We start from the raw sequence: 17,921 nt of genomic DNA, 5'->3' as shown, positions 1-17,921 counted from the left end.
GCATAGATCACAACTAGGCAGAGAGGCAGGCAGAGAGAGAGGGGGAAGCAGGCTCCCTGCTGAGCAGAGAGCCCGATGTGGGGCTCAATCCCAGGACCCCAGGATCATGACCTGAGCCGAAGGCAGAGGCTTAACCCAGTGAGCCACCCAGGCACCCCCGTAATGTACTATTATTATCCCTCTTTTTTACGATGACAAAATGGACACACCAAGATGTCTTGTCATTTTCTCCAGATTACACCCCTAAGAGTGACAGAAGCAGTCAGGTCCCAGAGCCCTCTCTGCTCTCATTATACAGTTAAGTCTTCCAATGCAGGACTCTTTTAATCTTAAAGAAAAGCCCGGGGATTAGAGCAACCCCCAACACTGGGCTTGAAAGGCAATGGCAGCCTTTCATGAAAGCCACTTCCAAACTCAACACTAGTCAACCATATGTTACTAATTTATTTGTTTAAAAGTCTCACAGGAACGTAAAGTAATTTGAGACTTGTTGGTTTCTTTCAACAATGGCATGTGGAAACAGACCAATTACTTGAGGGAAAAAAATGGGGAGTGGGAGAAAACTTTTTCTGGAACTAGGGCAAAGTAAAAGCAAAACACGGCTAGCTAATAATGGGCAGAGAGGAGTTGGGAAACCAATCTCATCACTGCTCAAAGTCGCAATGCTGTGACGTTTGATGACGACTCTGGCTGAAAATGGATGCATGTTAAAATTTCTTTCCCAGAGAACATGACAGAATTCCACTGGAAAAAAAAATCACAAGGAGTCATGCGCTTTGAACCTTGCTTGTTTTAAGCTGATCTACAAGCAAGACTCTGTAAGGACTAAACTACTCTATGCAATGCTGTCCTAGAAACCGTAAATAACATTCCATTTTCTAGACTTCTGTCTCTCAGCTTCCTCCTAAATGTTTTCCTGAAAGTTCATGCCAGTCCTGAATGTGGTCTACATCCTTCCCACCAAGTGTTGAGATTATCCTCTGCTAGAATATATACCTCAGTCCCAGGGAAGTCTGCCACCCGCCGAGGCAGCCCAGTTACCCTGGGCTCACCCTTGCTGGTTACTAAACCGTATTGAACATCAGTCTGTCTTTCCAGAACAGGACCGTTCAACTGAATGAGAGTGAGCGTCACAGATGTGACTCACATTTTGTAGTACTTACATTGAGAAGGTCAAAAGGAACAAGTCAGTTTAATTTTTATATCTTTTTATTTAATCTAACATATCAAAATAGAATCATTTCAGCATGCTCTCGGTATACAATTCCTAAATGGGCTGTCCTGGGGAGAGACTGAGCGGGCGCTTGTGTGTGCCTAGGGTGGGAAGAGTGGAGGGGTGGGGAAGGAGAGAAGTGCTCTGAGCAGGAGGAACATGAGTGCAGGAACATGAGGACAGTAAGTGAGAAGGTAGCAGGTCCGCATTCTAAAAAAAGTTCGGCCTGGTGGGAACTTAACGGGAGGGGGCTGGGTAGATGTGAGAGAGGAGCTGGAGAGGTTCACAGGGGACGTTGGGCATCTTGTCCCAGACATTGGATGTGATGCTAAGGGCAAAGGGAACCCCTCATCTCGTTCAGGCAGGAGAGCGAGAACACCAATTCGAAATTTTTTTTAAGATTCATTTCTTTATTTTAGAAAGAGAGAAAGAGCACGCATGCATGCACGTAAGCCCATGAGTTGGGGGAGGGGTGGGGAGAGAATCTTCAAGCAGACTTCCCGCCGAGCACGGAGCACACCAAGGGCTCTTGCTCATGACCCATGAGATCACGAACCATGAGCTGAAACCAAGAGTCGGACACTTAATGGATGGAGCCACCCAGGAGCCCCAAGGAAGCACCAATTTGAATTTTAACACAATCAGCCAGTGACAGGGTAGAAGAGGATGTGTTGGCCAAGGATAGGAGGGCCTTTGGGGATGTGGTCGCCATGATAGAAGCAAGAGACGTGGGGTAGCTAGTTCACGGTCACTCCTCCAATAGGCTCATCAAACTGATGACATACACTGAGTTTACTGTTCACTAAACACCCTTTGCACACACGTGACTGTTAAGCCAACTCCCTTTTCTACATCTACAATGACTTCTCTTCCTTGAATGAGTACATGTGGCTTAGTGAATCCAAGACCAGTTTAATTTCATCTCATTGGATTCAGATGATAGCTTTAAAGTGGTACAACAAACAATAGCAAAAAAGAAAAAAGGAAAATTGGGGATTCCTCGTGTTAAATTTTAAATTCTTCAAGGTAGCCATAACTTTAAGAACTTATTTGGAAAAAAAATCCACGAGCTTATTGATAAAAATGATGAATAAAACAAGGCTGGGAACAGAACTCATGGCATTCCATCATCAACCTCCCTAGGCTTGAAATCAGTATGTAATAGTTTCGGGTGTCACCCTTGCCTAGTGGCTGCTTCACGCAGTTTTCCTTACACCCAGTCTCTGTTACTTTTTTTTTTTTAAGTAATCACTACACCAAAGTGGGGCTCGAACTCATGACCCTGAGATCAAGAGTCACATCCTCTATAGCCTGAGCTGGCCAAGTCCCCCAGCCTCTGTTGCTTTTAACTAATGCCTGTAGGGATTGAAGCCAGCCTCTGCCAACTACCTCAGCAAACGCCTAGTGGACTGTTTCCCTAAACCACTCAAGGGCGTTGGTGCTAGTCGAAGGGGTCTAAATGAATCTCTACCGCCATCTAGTGATTTGTGTGGGTCTTTTAAGAACTACTTAACTGTCCTTTTATAATTGGTTTGTTTTGTTTTCAGTTTTTATTTTAATTCCAATATAGTTAATATACACTGTTATAGTAGTTTTGGGTGTACAGTATAGTGATTCAGCAATTCTTTTGAATTTCACGTCACCTGGTCCTCATCACGTTAAGTGCCCTCCTTAATACCCATCCCCTGTTTTCCCCAGCGCCCCCTACCCACCTCCCCTCTAGTAACAATTAATCTGTTCTCTAGAGTTAAGAGTCTGTTTCTTGATTTGTCTCTCTCCCTCTTTTCTTCCCCTTTGCTTGTTTTGTTTCTTACTTTCCATATGTGAGTGAAATCATAGGGTAATTGTCTTTCTCTGCCTGACTTATTTCATGTAACATTATACTCTCTGGCTCTATCCACGTCATTGCACTGGAAAGGTTTCATTCTTTTTTTATGACTAAATAATATTCCACGGTATACATATATACCACTTCTTCTTTATCCATTTATCAATCAATAGACAATTCCAGACTTAAAGTTATATTATAAAGCTGTAGTCACCAAAATAGTATGGTACTGATACAGAAATGGACACATAGATGAAGGGAACAGAATAGAAAACCCAGAAATGACCCCACAATTATACAGTCAATTAATCTTTGACAAAGCAGGAAAGACTATCCAATGGGAACAATGTATTCTCATCTTGCCCCAAAGTGACATATGCCTCATTGGCATATGGCTTATAAAGATTACCTTATTCCTCTTCACACAACTCCAAGAATCTCCCCAGATCTAGCCTTCCAACACGCTTTACACATGGTTCCTTGAATATCATCAACCACAGAGAAATTAAAACTATGAGATTAGACAGCCTGAGATTGCCATTTTGATATACTACCAGTAGTCAGATATTGACAAGAACATATGGTTTAGGGGCGCCTGGGTGGCTCAGTGGGTTAAGCCGCTGCCTTCGGCTCAGGTCATGTTCCCAGGGTCCTGGGATCGAGCCCCGCATCGGGCTCTCTGCTCAGCGGGAAGCCTGTTTCCTCCTCTCTCTCTCTCTGCCTGCTTGTGATCTCTATCTGTCAAATAAATAAAATCTTTTAAAAAAAATAAAAAAAAAAGAACATATGGTTTAACCCAATGTCTTGGAACGATGGATAGAATTCTTCAGAGTCTTCATATATCTGCCTGTTTCAGGACCCTTTTATTAGGGCAGATGAACTCAACATTTATCATGTGCCATTTTTATGTCAGAATGATGAGATCTGATTCCTATAACCCTCAGCATCTTTTTTTTATAAACCTTTTTTTTAAATATTTTACTTATTTATTTGACAGAGAGAGAGATCACAAGTAGGCAGAGAGGCAGGCAGAGAGAGAGGAGGAAGCAGGCTCCCTGCGGAGCAGAGAGCCCGATGCGGGGCTTGATCCCAGGACCCTGAGATCATGACCTGAGCCGAAGGCAGCGGCTTAATCCACTGAGCCACCCAGGTGCCCCCCCCCCCAGCATCTTTTAATTCATTGAAGAAATGGACAAATGTAAGCAGTGTAAGAAAGGACAGGATGGAAATATGCAGAGGGCAAGGGCGCTTAGCTGAACTTACAGAAGTGGGGAAAGAGACCGGGGGAGAAAGGTGATGGGCAGGGTGAAAGGCAAGGCCAAAAACATGGGGCTGAGAGATCCTAAGCATATCAGGGGAACAAAAAGTGGTATAATTTGGTACGGATGGAACACAGGATATATATGGAAGGGGAAGGTGAGAGGGAGAGATGTGAGTCTGGGAGGTTAGTAAGATCTAGTTCATGGAGGATCTCATATATCCTGGTGGGTAAACTGTTTTTTTAATTGAGAATCTTTTAAGGAACTTAAAGCAGTAGAATGATGTGAGTAGATTTACATTTGATAATATTGTGGAAATGGATAGAAGGGATAAAACTTATGATAGTAAGATCTGTGACGGTGTTGATGGAAATGATAGAACAAATTCAGGATGGCAGAACCGGGTAGACAAAGCGATGAGACCCAATATGGCACGAGAGTCAGGAGTGATGGCATCATTCCTTAAATGAGGTAGGTTTGGAAAGAAATGGGTTTGGGGGAGAAGCTAACCACATACTTGCCTCCAGAACCTCTAAGAATGCTCAGATGTCACAGTCAAGTTCTTCCCAAGTTTCTATCTCTTCCATTTCCTTCCAAGTTGACTGGATCTCAACTTGATGATCAGAATTGGACATGGAGTAAGAGTTATCAATTGTGTACACTCTCTAGAAGAAATAGCTGTCAACCAAGTGTGTTAAAAATCTCTCAGACCCTCCTCTCAGCTGAACGTATTCTTCCAACAGATGTCTGTGGAATCAAAGTTTATCATCACTGGTGTATCTTTTATAATAGCACTGTGATCTGTGGTGAGGAAATACGTCACTGCTTCTATCCACAGCTTGGAAGGTCTAAGGTCATGCCGATGCCTCTGTTCCTCCCTCCTTTTAGTCTTCACCTCAAAACTAGGAAGGATCAGCCTCATAATTCTTAACTATCCTATGTTTTATTCCTAATACTTGGTTGTGAAAGACTGCATTGTGTAACAAGTCACCCACCAACCAAAAAAATCTCTTTAAAAATCCAATCAAATATATTCAGCTCAAAACCTCTTTCTCACAAACGTAAGAGAACACATGCATTCGGTGTTTGTATTATGAAATCAGAGGTGAACCTCCTTCACTGCGTGGAAAGAGGAGCAGCAAAAATCGACAGGAAAGGAGATGAGGAGAATCCAAGTTATTTTTCCACAAATGGAGAGTATACAGCCAACTTCAATGCCATATGATCCGTGCTGCAACCATTCAAGCAACCCTTTTCTCTTTCCATCTAGACCACTCTCATCTCCAGGAACTGGCTCTCTGCGGGCCACACATGAAGTTTGATGAAGATCGGTGTGAGTGTGTCTGTAAGACCCCATGTCCCAGAGATCTCATCCAGCACCCAGAAAACTGCAGCTGCCTGGAGTGCAGAGAGAGCCTGGAGAGCTGCTGCCAGAAGCACAAGATATTTCACGCAGACACCTGCAGGTCAAGTGCATTTTCACTTTCATCTTCATTTGTCCCATTGACATTGAATGTGAATGCCCTTTCTTTTGATGTGGTGACATTTCTTGTTGAGGCATTGTTTGCAGTGCCCAAGCCCCTTTTTTAGATAGTAAAACAGAGGTTTGGCAACTAAGGACAAAGTGAGATTATGTAGAGTGATGATGCACTGTGAAAGTAAGACAGTCATGGGGCACCCGGGTGGCTTAGTGGTTAACTGGCTGACTCTTGGTTTCGGCTCGGGTCCAGATCGCGGGGTCCTAGGATCAAGCCCGGTGTCAGGCTCTGTGCTCAGCGGGGAGCCTGTTTGAGATTCTCTCTCTTTCCCTCTGCCCCTCCACTCCCTCTCTCCAATAAATAAATAATTCTTAAAAAAAAAGAAAGAAAGACAATCCTGCCTGCTATTGTTGGGTATGGATCTTCAGCAAAAACTTTAATTGATGAGATTTAAACAATTATTTTGGGGGCTGAGTTTCAAATCAGCAGACTCTTTGGTTCCATCACTCTCAATATATGTCTACCTATGGTTTTGTTTTTGTTTTTGTTTTTTTGCTTTTTTCTTTGAAGAAGGGGATGGCACTGGATTGATATCACAAGAAATTTGTTGATAAATAGAAGCCTTACGGGTTACTGTTTGGCCTTTCTTAGATTTTTGCATCCATGTGGAATAACAATTCGGGATTTTATGTTGACATTTTAAATACATATCTGGAAAATTCACTTGGAAAACATAATCAAATCAGAACAGAGTTATTCCTTTGAATGTAGTCCTTGATTCGGAACTCTCGTGTTTCTTTTCTTCTGCAACAGCTGTGAGGACAGATGTCCCTTTCACACCAGAACATGTGCAAATGGAAAACCAGCATGTGCGAAGCATTGCCGCTTTCCAAAGGAGAAGAAGGCTGCCTATGGGTTCCACGGTCAAGAAAATCCTTGACTCAACTTTGTTCTGAAGTTCCCCAGCCCTGACATTTTAAATAGCGTGCTGCTTTGCCAAGTTGCGGTCACTCCTCCCCTCCCCAGGTACTAGAAAAAGGTCCATTTTACCCAGTCCCACAGTGAATGCAGACCACTCTTCCATTACACACCAGCTGAGGATTCCCTGCCCTGGCTCACTGACAGATGCCTTCCAACTGCAGATGCCCCCGCACAAGGAGAATGGAGAGGAGGGAACCTGTGTGAACCTTTTCTTTTTTCCTAGTGAAGGAAAAAGGTCTGATCATCCTAGAATCAGCGGGGCCATATGATTGACTACTCAAAGCCGATGAGATAATTTTATAGTCTCCAAATCCTTTGCTAATGCAACTCTCTTGTGAATTATTCTGACTCTATATTATGCAAATTTTGATTTTGTAGGATCAGCACTGATTTGCTGATGACTGTCCAGCTTGTAGTTTCAAGTTTACTGAATTACTGTTCTGTTGTCTCATATTTAAGTGTATTTAAAGAAAATAAACACCATTATTCAGGCTATGGGATTTTGTGTTATTTAATGTCTTATCACTCTACATTTTATGCCAAAGGCAATAGCGTGTTTTAAAGAGAGAAAGGAATTGAGAAGGGGGAGGGATGGGGAGAGACATGGGCACAAAAAAACTTGATGTCAGTTTGGGGAAGCCCAGGGAGCAGCTCTCAGAATGTTTAAGATTCTCAGTGAAGTTAAGTGTCTGCCTTGGGCTCAGGTCATAATCCTGGGGTCCTGGGACCAAGCCCCAGTTGGAGCCCCACTTCCGTCCATCTGGCCCCCTGCTCAGTAGGGAAGTCTACTTCTCCCTCTGCCCCACCCCTCACTCGTGCTCGCATTCTCTCTCTCTCAGGTAAGTAACATCTGAATGAATGAATGATTGAATGAGATGAAGCAAATGTGACCCAAGAATTAGCCTGAAATCTATCTTTCCTTTGAGATTCAATTTGATTTCACTTGACCCGTGTCTCATGATGAAGGAGAGTCCAGTGATAACCCCTGATGTCTTTGAAAGTTTGCATCTTCCAATGGCTTCCAGCTCCAACTCTGTGCCCTCATGCTCTGGTCGTTCACATCGCCCCTCTCATGGCTAAGGGATTCTTCTCTCTGTTCCATAGCCAGCCGGGAAGGGAGCATGGGCCTCTTCCCTTGCTTTTTCTCCAAAACACTGCCGGGAGTACTTTTTCGATGGCATAGACTTTACTGCACGTTTGGCAAACCAGAATGAAGGCAGTTTTATGGGTATTAAGCCTTTTAGCAAATTAAAATGTTAATGCACAGAATTAAGTTATTTAGCAAGTAACTCCCTCCCTAGCATCTTGCGGAAATAGAAAGCTAGATAGATCCACAATCTATTACAACACTTCATCGCAGACTTTTGTAAAGGGCTGTGTTCACGCTTCTCTCTCCATACACTGTGACCTCCTTACAACTGGAAACGCTCCTGATCAAATTTGTGTGACCCGAGCTGGACAATAACAAGGGGGAGGATGATGATCAACAAACACAGCAAAGTAGTCTTGTTTCTGATGCCCACAGTAGAATTGTTGGACCCTGGCCCAAATCCCTGCCCTTCCTCTCTCGGTCCCTAAGCAGTTCCTGAATTCTCCTCACCTTCACGCAAGTCCTCTGTGGCCTGTGGCTCTGGGCCCCTGCTCCCTTCCTCACTTTAGTTCTCAGTCCCTGCCCTGGGGACACGACTGATCTGGAGCTGGCCTGGGACCAGTCCCCAGCGTGCTGCCATTACCACGGCTGTCATTTGCTGGCGTTGGCCCAGTCATTCCTCTCCTGTCACTGTTCCTCTTGTCCCTGCCTTATGACCTTCAACCCAAAGCGCCTTCTTCCTTCTAGTTTCACTGTTTGATTCCTAGCCTTCCAAAAGGGCTCGTACATAACCCATCAGCTTTCAACTCCTAGCTGTAGTCCTTCATTTGATTCCTACCGGTCTCTCCTCCTCTGCAGCTGTTGGTCAAATTCCATTGAGAGCTGGGGCAGCAGACAGCAGACACTGCACGAAAGAGTCACTTTGCTCATCTTTGGTATAAAGAGAGTCTACATCCAAGCACGGGCTCTGTCACCTCACCTCATTAAGAGGCTGAGAAACCCTATGGGTCCTCAGTTTCCACACCTGTCAAACGTGGGGGATAATCCCATCTCTCTGCTCTCAGAGTTGCTAATGTCACCTGAGTTACCACACGTGAAAACCATTTGAAAAATACAATGTAATTTATAAATTAAAGGGATCATCCTGAAAGAGAGAAGCATGACTGTGAGCAAAGTTCTTGGCTTATGCTGGATTCCTGGATCTCCCCTAAAACCACCTAAAAACCGTGCTTTGGTTAGTGGCTCTGGATTCCTAACTGCCATTTAGAAGGGGGATATAATAGAGAATTCTGGGCTGGGACAAAACTATTTGCTGTCTGATTTTGTGCCCCTAGCCCTCCGTAACTGCCAAGATAGTTGCACTTGGATCCCCGAGGGCTGTAGGCTGCGTCTGAGCTGGGATGGGGCTGGTCCTCAGGGTAACTGGTCTACCGCTACTCATGTCTTTTTCATACTAATAGCTTTGGAATGTGGACTGAAAATTCTCAACTTGTTGCAAAATAAAAAAATATGTGGGAAGCCTCAAGAGCTTAAAGCAAACACAGTAAACTCGAGTGCTGCGTGATGTCCCTGATTATTTAAGCCACAAGGCTGGAGAATGTATTTAAGTAAATCTATCCCTCATGTGGGGCTCGAACTCGTGACTCAGAGATTAAGAGCCGCATGCACTACTGACCGAGCCAGCCAGGAGGCCCTCATTTGAAGGCTTTCAAGGAAAGTAGTAGTTTGGTGAAAATTGTGACCTTAATGGATTTGGTCATTTGGTCATCAAGAGCTGGATTTTGTCTAATTTATCCATAATCCCCAGTGTGGAAACAATGTCTTACGTTTAGTAGGGACCGAATAAATAAGAAAGAAGTATCGCATTAATTTTGTGGAAGCCCAAGCTCTCATTCTCCAGGTGGCTTTTCGTCATTCAGCATCTTGCCTGAGTTTCATTGCTGCATAGCCCTAGGCGATCAAGAAGAGAGTATCTGTTAGGACATCCATCCGTGCAGAAGCACTTAGTAATTAAGCTTCTGCTGCCTTCCCTTTACTGATGACCTGCTGGCCAAGCAGGTCACGCGGCCCAGCCTGCTGTCAGTGTGGGAGGGAATAAGATACGCCTCCTACAAGCCTGGTTCCTGTCTCTGGCCACAGGCAGAGCCCTTAGTCTTTGTCATTCTTCAAGAACCAAACCCAGTTCATGTCTTCCTGCTTCCACATACAGAGTCCAGGACCTGTTGTGGCTTTGGTCTGATTACCATTTTGCATTTTGGTTCTCTTTCTGGTTCCCAGAAATGTTTGTTCTTTTTGAACTCACAGCTATGACATTTTGATTTTCTTGTATCTCTTTTTCTTTTTGAAGCACAATGAGGAGGAGTGAATCGTCTCAAGATGTTAATTGAAAATATTATTTTGGCTGCAAGTCTGGCTCAAGATCAAGTCCATTTCGCTCAGTAAGATCCTTCACCAGTTTCCTTCAACCTTTGCTGGAAGTGCCACACTTGTCCTGTCTGAACCCTTCCCCTCCTCATCCCCTGTATGATCGCACAGCAGTATACAATGGACAGTCAGCACCTGTCTCTCTACCTTGTTCCTATTGTTCTTGGAACGGTCTTGTGCCCAACAATTGCATGAGCCACCTTTTACTTCTATGCTAAAGGCTGCCAGCTAGAAATACTCTTTCCCTCTGAACTCCCAGTGTTTCTCTTGCATTTCTCTTGCAGTGCTTACCACTTCCTACCTTTTCTCACAGGTATTTACTTATGCCTTATCGCCGTCTTGGTTCCTTGGGTATAAAGCTCATGCCTGAATTTCCCTGCCTCGTATCTTATATGTAGATAGCAAGTTCTTGATACAAATGTGTGGCCTTCCCACTCCAAAATTACCCAAGGGAACTTGGAGCCAAATTTACGAAGAGCTGGATTTCAAGGGAAGGTGATATCGACCTTTATTTTATACCTTCTCCATGTACAGATTATTTTATACCCCAGCTGGTCCTGACTACCCTCATATTTTACTAAGTGTCATCAGAAGACACCGCAGGTAAGTATTTCACTTTCACTTTAATAGCTTCTAAGAAAATTCTCTAAAAGCATACCTTGATTCCACACATTAGGCAGCACACGATAATTAGAACGATCCCTCGTTTTATAGTTGAATCCTGATGCTACAACTTTGCTTTGACTTTCAGAAAGTAGCCTTAAATTTTTTTTTAAAGATTTTATTTATTTATTTGACAGAGAGAGATCACAAGTAGATAGAGAGGCAGGCAGAGAGAGAGAGAGAAGCAGACTCGCCGCTGAGCAGAGAGCCTGATGCGGGACTCGATCCCAGGACCCTGAGATCATGACCTGAGCCGAAGGCAGCGGCTTAACCCACTGAGCCACCCAGGCGCCCAGAAAGTAGCCTTAAATTTTAACGAACTAGAAATGGAGTCTCATACCCACCTGAGATTGTGAGCCACGTGCAGAATTACCATTCGTTTGTCTTTAATGTTCAGTGCCTAGGTCAGAGACTAGAGCATGATAAATGAATTTCAATGTTTTCAGACTGCTAGAACCTACACACTTCATTGGAACAGCCTGCAGTTTTCTCAGCCCTCTCCCCTGCCACAGAGACTCAGCAACGGTGTGCCTTTATTAATTATTTATAAAGGTCAACCTATTCTACAGTATTTAAAACACAAAGAACCTTTCAAGGAAAGTGGATTGCTTTTTACCATCGGCAAAAGGTATATAAAAGCACAGAAGGAATCAAAAAAACGTTTAAAACATAGGGACTATGTTTAAAATTCCTTGTATTCCCCACAAAGCCTTCTACAGAGTTGGCACTCAGTAAATGTTTGATGATAAAGGTAGAAAATAGGCTGTTTTGAAAAAAAGATCACAACTGTTTTGAAGGAGTATTGGCACCAGGATCTTAGAATTTCAGATGTGTATTGTGATTAGAACTATGGCACTGGCAAACCAGGGGATCAATGAATGGGCTTATTATACTTTCTAGGGTCTCTGCCCACACCGTGTCTTAAAACCTATTGCAAAATGAAAAGGAGACCAAAGCAATGCTGTAGTTTGGTGCGATCTGTGCAACTAACTGCACCTTATTAAGCTTTTAAGTATCCTTGAGCCTTCATTATCTTTATTTTCTGATGCTTCAATATTAACCCAGTGCAATGTATCTCTTCCTACCTGACTGAAATAAATTTAACTCATGAAAGTTAGCTCATTGATACACTTCAAATCCTACAACCAACATGTTCTTTGAAGTCTATCACTGAACTGTAATTTAAAAAAAAAAGATTTATTTAGTTTTAGAGGGAGGGAGGAAGAACGGGGGAGAGAATCTTTAAGCAGACTCCCCACTGAGTGCTGAGCCAGACACTGGGCTCAATCCCATGACCCATGAGATCAAGACCAGAGCTGAAACCAAGAGTGAGACGCTTAATGGACTGAGCCACCCAGGCACCCCTGAACTATAACGTTTCTATGGTACACACCATAAAATATTTTCAATACATTTTATTGGGTATATGTATTTGTACTGGGACTGTACTCGTATTGGATTAAAAAGTCCATTAATATAACTAAAACTTACTCAGTGTCTATTACCAAGAACAAACCCTGACTCAGCTTACTATCTGGCCAGGAGGGCAGACATTCAACAAGCAAATTCAATTGCCAGTTTTCAGAAAGAAGTCTGTGTGAGAGCCCAAGAAGACAGGTCTTCCATGATCAGGTTGAGGGGGACGGGGCCTGGCAACCAGGCAAACCACTTGAATATCACCCGATAACTGCTATACCAGCATATGGCCAAAGTAGTATCAAAATACAAAAGAGAGAGTGGATTTAATTCCCTCAGGAGGCTTGGGGAGCGCATCAGAAAGGAGCTGCAATTCTCAGGGGGTGAATAGGACTTCTACAGGCTTAAAAGGGATATGCCAATGCTAGTGCGCAGGAAGGCATCTCTTCCCAAAATTGTACACATGGCAGAGCTGGGGGAACTCCAAGCGCCAAATGGAAGGGGTGGATGGCCACCAGACCACTTCCACGGATTCAGTAGCTTCCTGGCCAAGCACCACCATAGCCAGTTGAACCAGTTTGAGTGGGACTTGCTATTTCAGGTCAGACCTCCGAGTTTTTTCTTCAGAGCGTAGGGTTGCCTCATAAAACACAAGATACCTAGTTAAGTTTGAATTTCAGATCAACAACGAGTACTTTTTTAGTAAAGTCTCCAATGTTTGGGACATACCTGTATAACCTGTATTTACCTGAAATTCAGATTTTTATAAAACTTGATTTTATTTTACTCTTTAGCTGTGTGTTTTTATTTGCTACATCAGGCAACCCTAGCAGGGGGCTTAAGAACAAGCGCGGTTCGGCTGCTGGCACAGATAACCACGAACACAACGCTGCCACGACCCCGGTAGCCTTCCGCCCCCAATGTCTCTCCAGTCCCAAGCCAGAGAGAACGGGATTCCAGAAAAGAGACGCTGTAACTAGGTAACCAGGACGCGAACCCACCCGACCTTCTGCAGAATTCAGGTTTAGAGGTGCGGTGCATCCTGGGAGTGAGTTTTCTAAGTTCTGTTTCGCTTCCAAACGCCACTGGACTACAACTCCCAGCAGCCCTAAAGGCTCGCAGCGAGTCACACTGGGATTTCTGACTTGAGCCTGAGGAAGGCTGCTAGTAGGTTGCTTGTGTCAGAAGAGACAGGGGACGGCTTCTAGAGATTCGCGACACTAAGAATTCATAAGAAAGGTTAAACCGAGGATTACTACTTTCGATGCAGAGAAAACAAGTCTCCCCGAACATTGCGAAAACATTGTGCCTGCGCGCGCTGACGTTACCGCCCGCGCTGAAGGGTGGGGACGGAGCGGCGCTCCTGCACGTGACGCCAGCGCATCTTTGCGATTGGCCGCCTCGGGGGCGCGGAGCTCGGGCGCGGACGCCTCGGATTGGTGTTTCCGGGCAGCGGGGTGGGACTCTGGCTGCAGCCGCGGGAGGTCCGGACACTGGCGGCCATGGGACTTGCCGGTAAGTGCGCGTCTGACCCTGCGCCGGCACTCTCGGCCGCTTCCGGATGGGACTGGGTAGCACCCGTGGGAGTGTGGCCGGCGATGGAAGGGGAGAACCCGGCGAGGTTTAGAAGCTCGGAAGTAGGGGTCGAGAACCTTCGGAGTCGAGTAGGGCTGAGGGTTCGCTGGGGCGGCCGCGCTGGAGCCGGTTCCGCCGAGATTGAGGCGGGCAGGGTGAAGGGCTCCGGGACCCCCAGCCTCAGACACCTGCCTACTGTCTGGCCATCGTCCTCCTTTTGGGCCTGGCGAGACCTCCAGCGGGGTCGGTGGTTGAACGGGGTCGTCCCTTTCTTGGCCCTGGCGCTCTCGGGTGACCTCTCCAGTGAGTGGAGCCGGGAGTGAAGCCGGGGTATTGCCCAGGGTGGGGGTGGGGGTGGCGGCGTGGGCGTGGGTGTGGAAACAAAGTCCTCTTGACCCAAGCCCCCGCGGGATCTTCCTAAAGCTCCTCGGGAGCGTCTGCTGCTGAATGCCCAGGGATTCGTTGGCCGTGGCTGGTTGTAAATTTACAGCCCTCTCGCATTTGCCACTTAAGTGTCTGGGTGGAGACCTTGGACAAATCGCTCAACTTGTTTGGCTTCTCATTTGTAAAGCAAGGGAGGTATTCCTGGATTTCCAAGCCTCTAGTCGGATTTAAAATCTAAGGTTCTGTGATTGTTCCGTTTATTGAGCTTTAGGCGTGATAACCCGATGGAAGTAGGCAGACCCCACAATGTTTGCAGGTTAATGACAAAACTTCAGATAATTTCAGATGGTTCTTTGCTCACTTTTTTTTCTTTTAATCACTCATCTTTTTAAATTGAATACAACTGGAAAATCAGGATTAGGTGACAAACCACAGTAAGAAAATGTTACAGAAACCACTTAAAAGTACAAAACGGAAGAATCGCAGTATTTGGTAATCTTTAATTTTAATTAGTAAATTCAGGTCAACAAACATTTACTGAGTATTTCTGAGACTGTGTTTAAAATACAGATGACTTTGTTGCAGGAATAGATAATTAAGAGTTTACAAAGGCAGTTACTTTGCATTTCCTGAGTTTGCAGGTGAAATCAGAAACACAGACCTTTAGGATGGCTTTCCATTGTGTAGTTCAGTTTAGGGAGGTATGAAAATCTTATTTGTAAATCTGAGGAAGATTGTCACTAGTTTTCCAAAACACTCTTTAGCTTTAAAACCAAGAATCTGTAATAAGACTGAATATTGAGTGAGTTTTGTGAATAAAGTGAATAAATAAGACTGAATTTTGTGCTGATAAGGATCTAGGAGACCCCTGTGATCAATATTTCCTACTTTAGATGTAGGAAATAGCCCCAGATCTGCTCTACCTCGAACTGAGCCTTTATCTTTAGACTTCAAACCAAAGAGAGAGACACTTCTGGAAGTAGGCCTGTGTAACTGAAAGAAAGGTTAAGAAAGAAAATGAAAGCAGTGTATCGCCATTCTTAAATTAAGGAAGAGGAAAACATAGATGGATGCCTGTAGCACGTGCAGTAGGCGCTCCTTGAAAAAGCTGTCAGAAAGACACCTAGGACGCCAGGTATATTTTAGTATAAGCCACAAAAGCGAATAGCAAAATTGTATGGGATTCGCCGCATCAGTGGCTTAAGCTCTAGAGCAGGACTGGCAAACTCTTTCTGGAAAGAGCCATATATTTAATGATCGGAATGAACTGGATTGTTAGCACATTCTTCTACACTGTGATGTAACAAACTAATTTTTAAAAATTAGGTGTAGCAGTATTTTTAAAGCAAAATTAAAATGTAAGGGCGTCGTGGAATCGAGTTTTGTTGTAGAGCGCAGAGGAAGTACTAAGCAAGTAAATGTCAGATGAGTCATTTCATTTTATGCTTGTGTTTTAGTTCTAGGGGGAAAGCTAGCAAATATACATTAGCATAAAACAGTGTTTTATGTCTGGATTTGGAAAATGTAATATATTTTGTCGCTGAGCTGAGATCTTGTTTTACTCTCTCTTTCAGGTACTAGACGACACATAACCGAGTTGCTCTAAGGACAAATGCCTAAACAATCTCAGCATGGCTTATAGAGGAGGAGGTGGGCGTGGCCAGCCCTCCTCAGCTCTGCGCTCCTGTGTTAGCCCTGGAAGTCTCTCGACATGTAGGACCCGTACCCATAATATATGCATGGTGTCGGACTTTTTCTATCCTAACATGGGAGGCGTGGAAAGCCACATTTACCAGCTCTCTCAGTGCCTGATTGAAAGAGGGCACAAAGTCATAATTGTCACCCATGCTTACGGAAATCGGAAAGGCATCCGTTACCTCACTAATGGCCTCAAAGTCTATTACTTGCCTCTGAAAGTCATGTACAACCAATCTACAGCCACGACCCTCTTTCACAGTCTGCCATTGCTCAGGTACATATTTGTTCGGGAGAGAGTCACGATAATCCATTCACATAGTTCTTTTTCTGCCATGGCCCATGATGCCCTCTTCCACGCCAAGACAATGGGGCTCCAGACAGTCTTCACGGACCATTCCCTTTTCGGATTTGCTGATGTCAGCTCGGTGCTTACAAACAAGCTTCTAACTGTGTCTCTTTGTGACACAAACCACATAATTTGTGTCTCTTATACTAGTAAGGAAAACACTGTGCTAAGAGCAGCACTGAATCCTGAAATAGTGTCCGTCATTCCTAATGCTGTAGATCCTACTGACTTCACTCCAGACCCATTTAGGAGGCATGATAGTATAATAACTATTGTTGTTGTCAGCAGACTTGTTTACAGAAAAGGTAATGAAATGAAAGCTAAAATTGCACTGCACAGACTTTTTTTTTTCCTTGTAGAAAGCTGTTGAATACTTGAATGTAATGATTGTTTGGCTTTTCGTTTTGTTCTATGGTTTCAAAACTACTTCTGCATTAAATATAGCCAAGAAAGGTGTAATGTCTTATACATTCAAAAAGAAATTTCTGGAGTGGTGGTGAATGCTGCCCACTCCCCCCTCCCCTGTGACTGCCCACCTTCGATGCTTTAGTAGTTACTTAAAGATAAAAACAGTAATCTGATGTTGTTTAATAGGGCAGGTCTTTTTAAAGTTAAAACAGCCCCATATGTGTGGTAAGAAGTAAAAGGCTGAGCCCATCACTAGCCCTTTCTTTCTGATGGCAAAAGTCATGTGTTTCATTGCAGGTATTTTGAAAACTCAGAAAAGTACAGGGGTGAAAACTAAAATCAGCTGTAACTGTACTGTTCAGGGGTGACCCTTATGAATATTTTGATGTACAACTCTCCTGTGTTTTATCGGTATCCTCAAAGTCAATGAACTTGTCCCCCATGTGGCTCTTTGGCAGCTTGCTTATTTCATCTCGTCGCAGATTTAGACATTAAGAGCATGTAGGCAGGTAAGTGGTGAAGGCAGGGGGATTAGACAGCCTGAAGTCTGATCCTGGCTGCATTCTGTTGTGTGATTGAGGACAAGCTACTTAACATCTCTGAGTCTCAGTTTTTTCATTTGTATGGTTTGGGCAACAAGGGGACTCTTGTGAGGGTTCAGTGATGGTTCCTCTAAAGTACTTAGGCCAGTTGGTATTTGATAAGTGTCTGCCATTACCAAGGAGGATTTTTTTTTTTTTTTTAGTGCCTCCGCAGCACTTGACACCACAGTAGCATTCTTAGAGCCTCGTGTACTAGAAACCTGGAACAGTCTGGTTCAAGACCTAACTTGTCTTCAGGGTGGTATTTGAAAACCTGTCTAGTAATCAAAACTGTCACTCCAAGTAGGGAATTATTAAGATAACAGGTACCCTTAAATACTTGAATTTAACCCCAAATGTTATTAACATGCACCGAGTTGCCAATAGTCTGAGGTTGGCCTGCAGGCGCAAGAGTACTGGTCTGCCGCTTGGAGCTGCATCAACTTTCTGCCATAGTCTCCTTCAAAAAGCATAACTTTATCGTTGCCAATTTGGGTTCCTTGTAAGCGGGGCGAGAACGTAACAGTGTATGAAGGAATGTACTTCTGGATTCTTAACTAGTTTTTGATTTTCTGTA

At 44.2% G+C, this 17,921-nt stretch overlaps 2 protein-coding genes across 4 annotated transcripts in view; both read left to right on the top strand.

Annotated features, from left to right (window-relative positions):
• Nucleotides 1-6,778, top strand: part of VEGFD (vascular endothelial growth factor D) — a 40,802-nt gene extending 34,024 nt beyond the window's left edge. Inside the window, exons 6-7 of the mRNA XM_045996091.1 lie at nucleotides 5,571-5,766; nucleotides 6,592-6,778. Coding sequence (XP_045852047.1) covers nucleotides 5,571-5,766; nucleotides 6,592-6,718 — 323 coding nt within the window. The 3' untranslated portion in view covers nucleotides 6,719-6,778. The remainder of the gene's footprint in view (nucleotides 1-5,570; nucleotides 5,767-6,591) is intronic.
• Nucleotides 6,779-13,584: 6,806 nt separating this feature from the next.
• Nucleotides 13,585-17,921, top strand: part of PIGA (phosphatidylinositol glycan anchor biosynthesis class A) — a 40,295-nt gene continuing 35,958 nt past the window's right edge. For 2 of the 3 annotated variants that reach the window (XM_045995793.1, XM_045995795.1), the window contains exons 1-2: nucleotides 13,585-13,867; nucleotides 15,886-16,660. In XM_045995793.1, coding sequence (XP_045851749.1) covers nucleotides 15,943-16,660 — 718 coding nt within the window. In that variant the 5' untranslated portion in view covers nucleotides 13,585-13,867; nucleotides 15,886-15,942. Of the gene's footprint in view, nucleotides 13,868-13,951; nucleotides 14,231-15,885; nucleotides 16,661-17,921 lie in introns of those variants that run through there. The other variant, XM_045995794.1, reaches the window with a different exon arrangement.

This window comes from Meles meles, chromosome X (assembly GCF_922984935.1).
Source record: "Meles meles chromosome X, mMelMel3.1 paternal haplotype, whole genome shotgun sequence".
Lineage (NCBI taxonomy): Eukaryota > Metazoa > Chordata > Mammalia > Carnivora > Mustelidae > Meles > Meles meles.
This window is presented reverse-complemented; position numbering and strand designations above follow the sequence as displayed.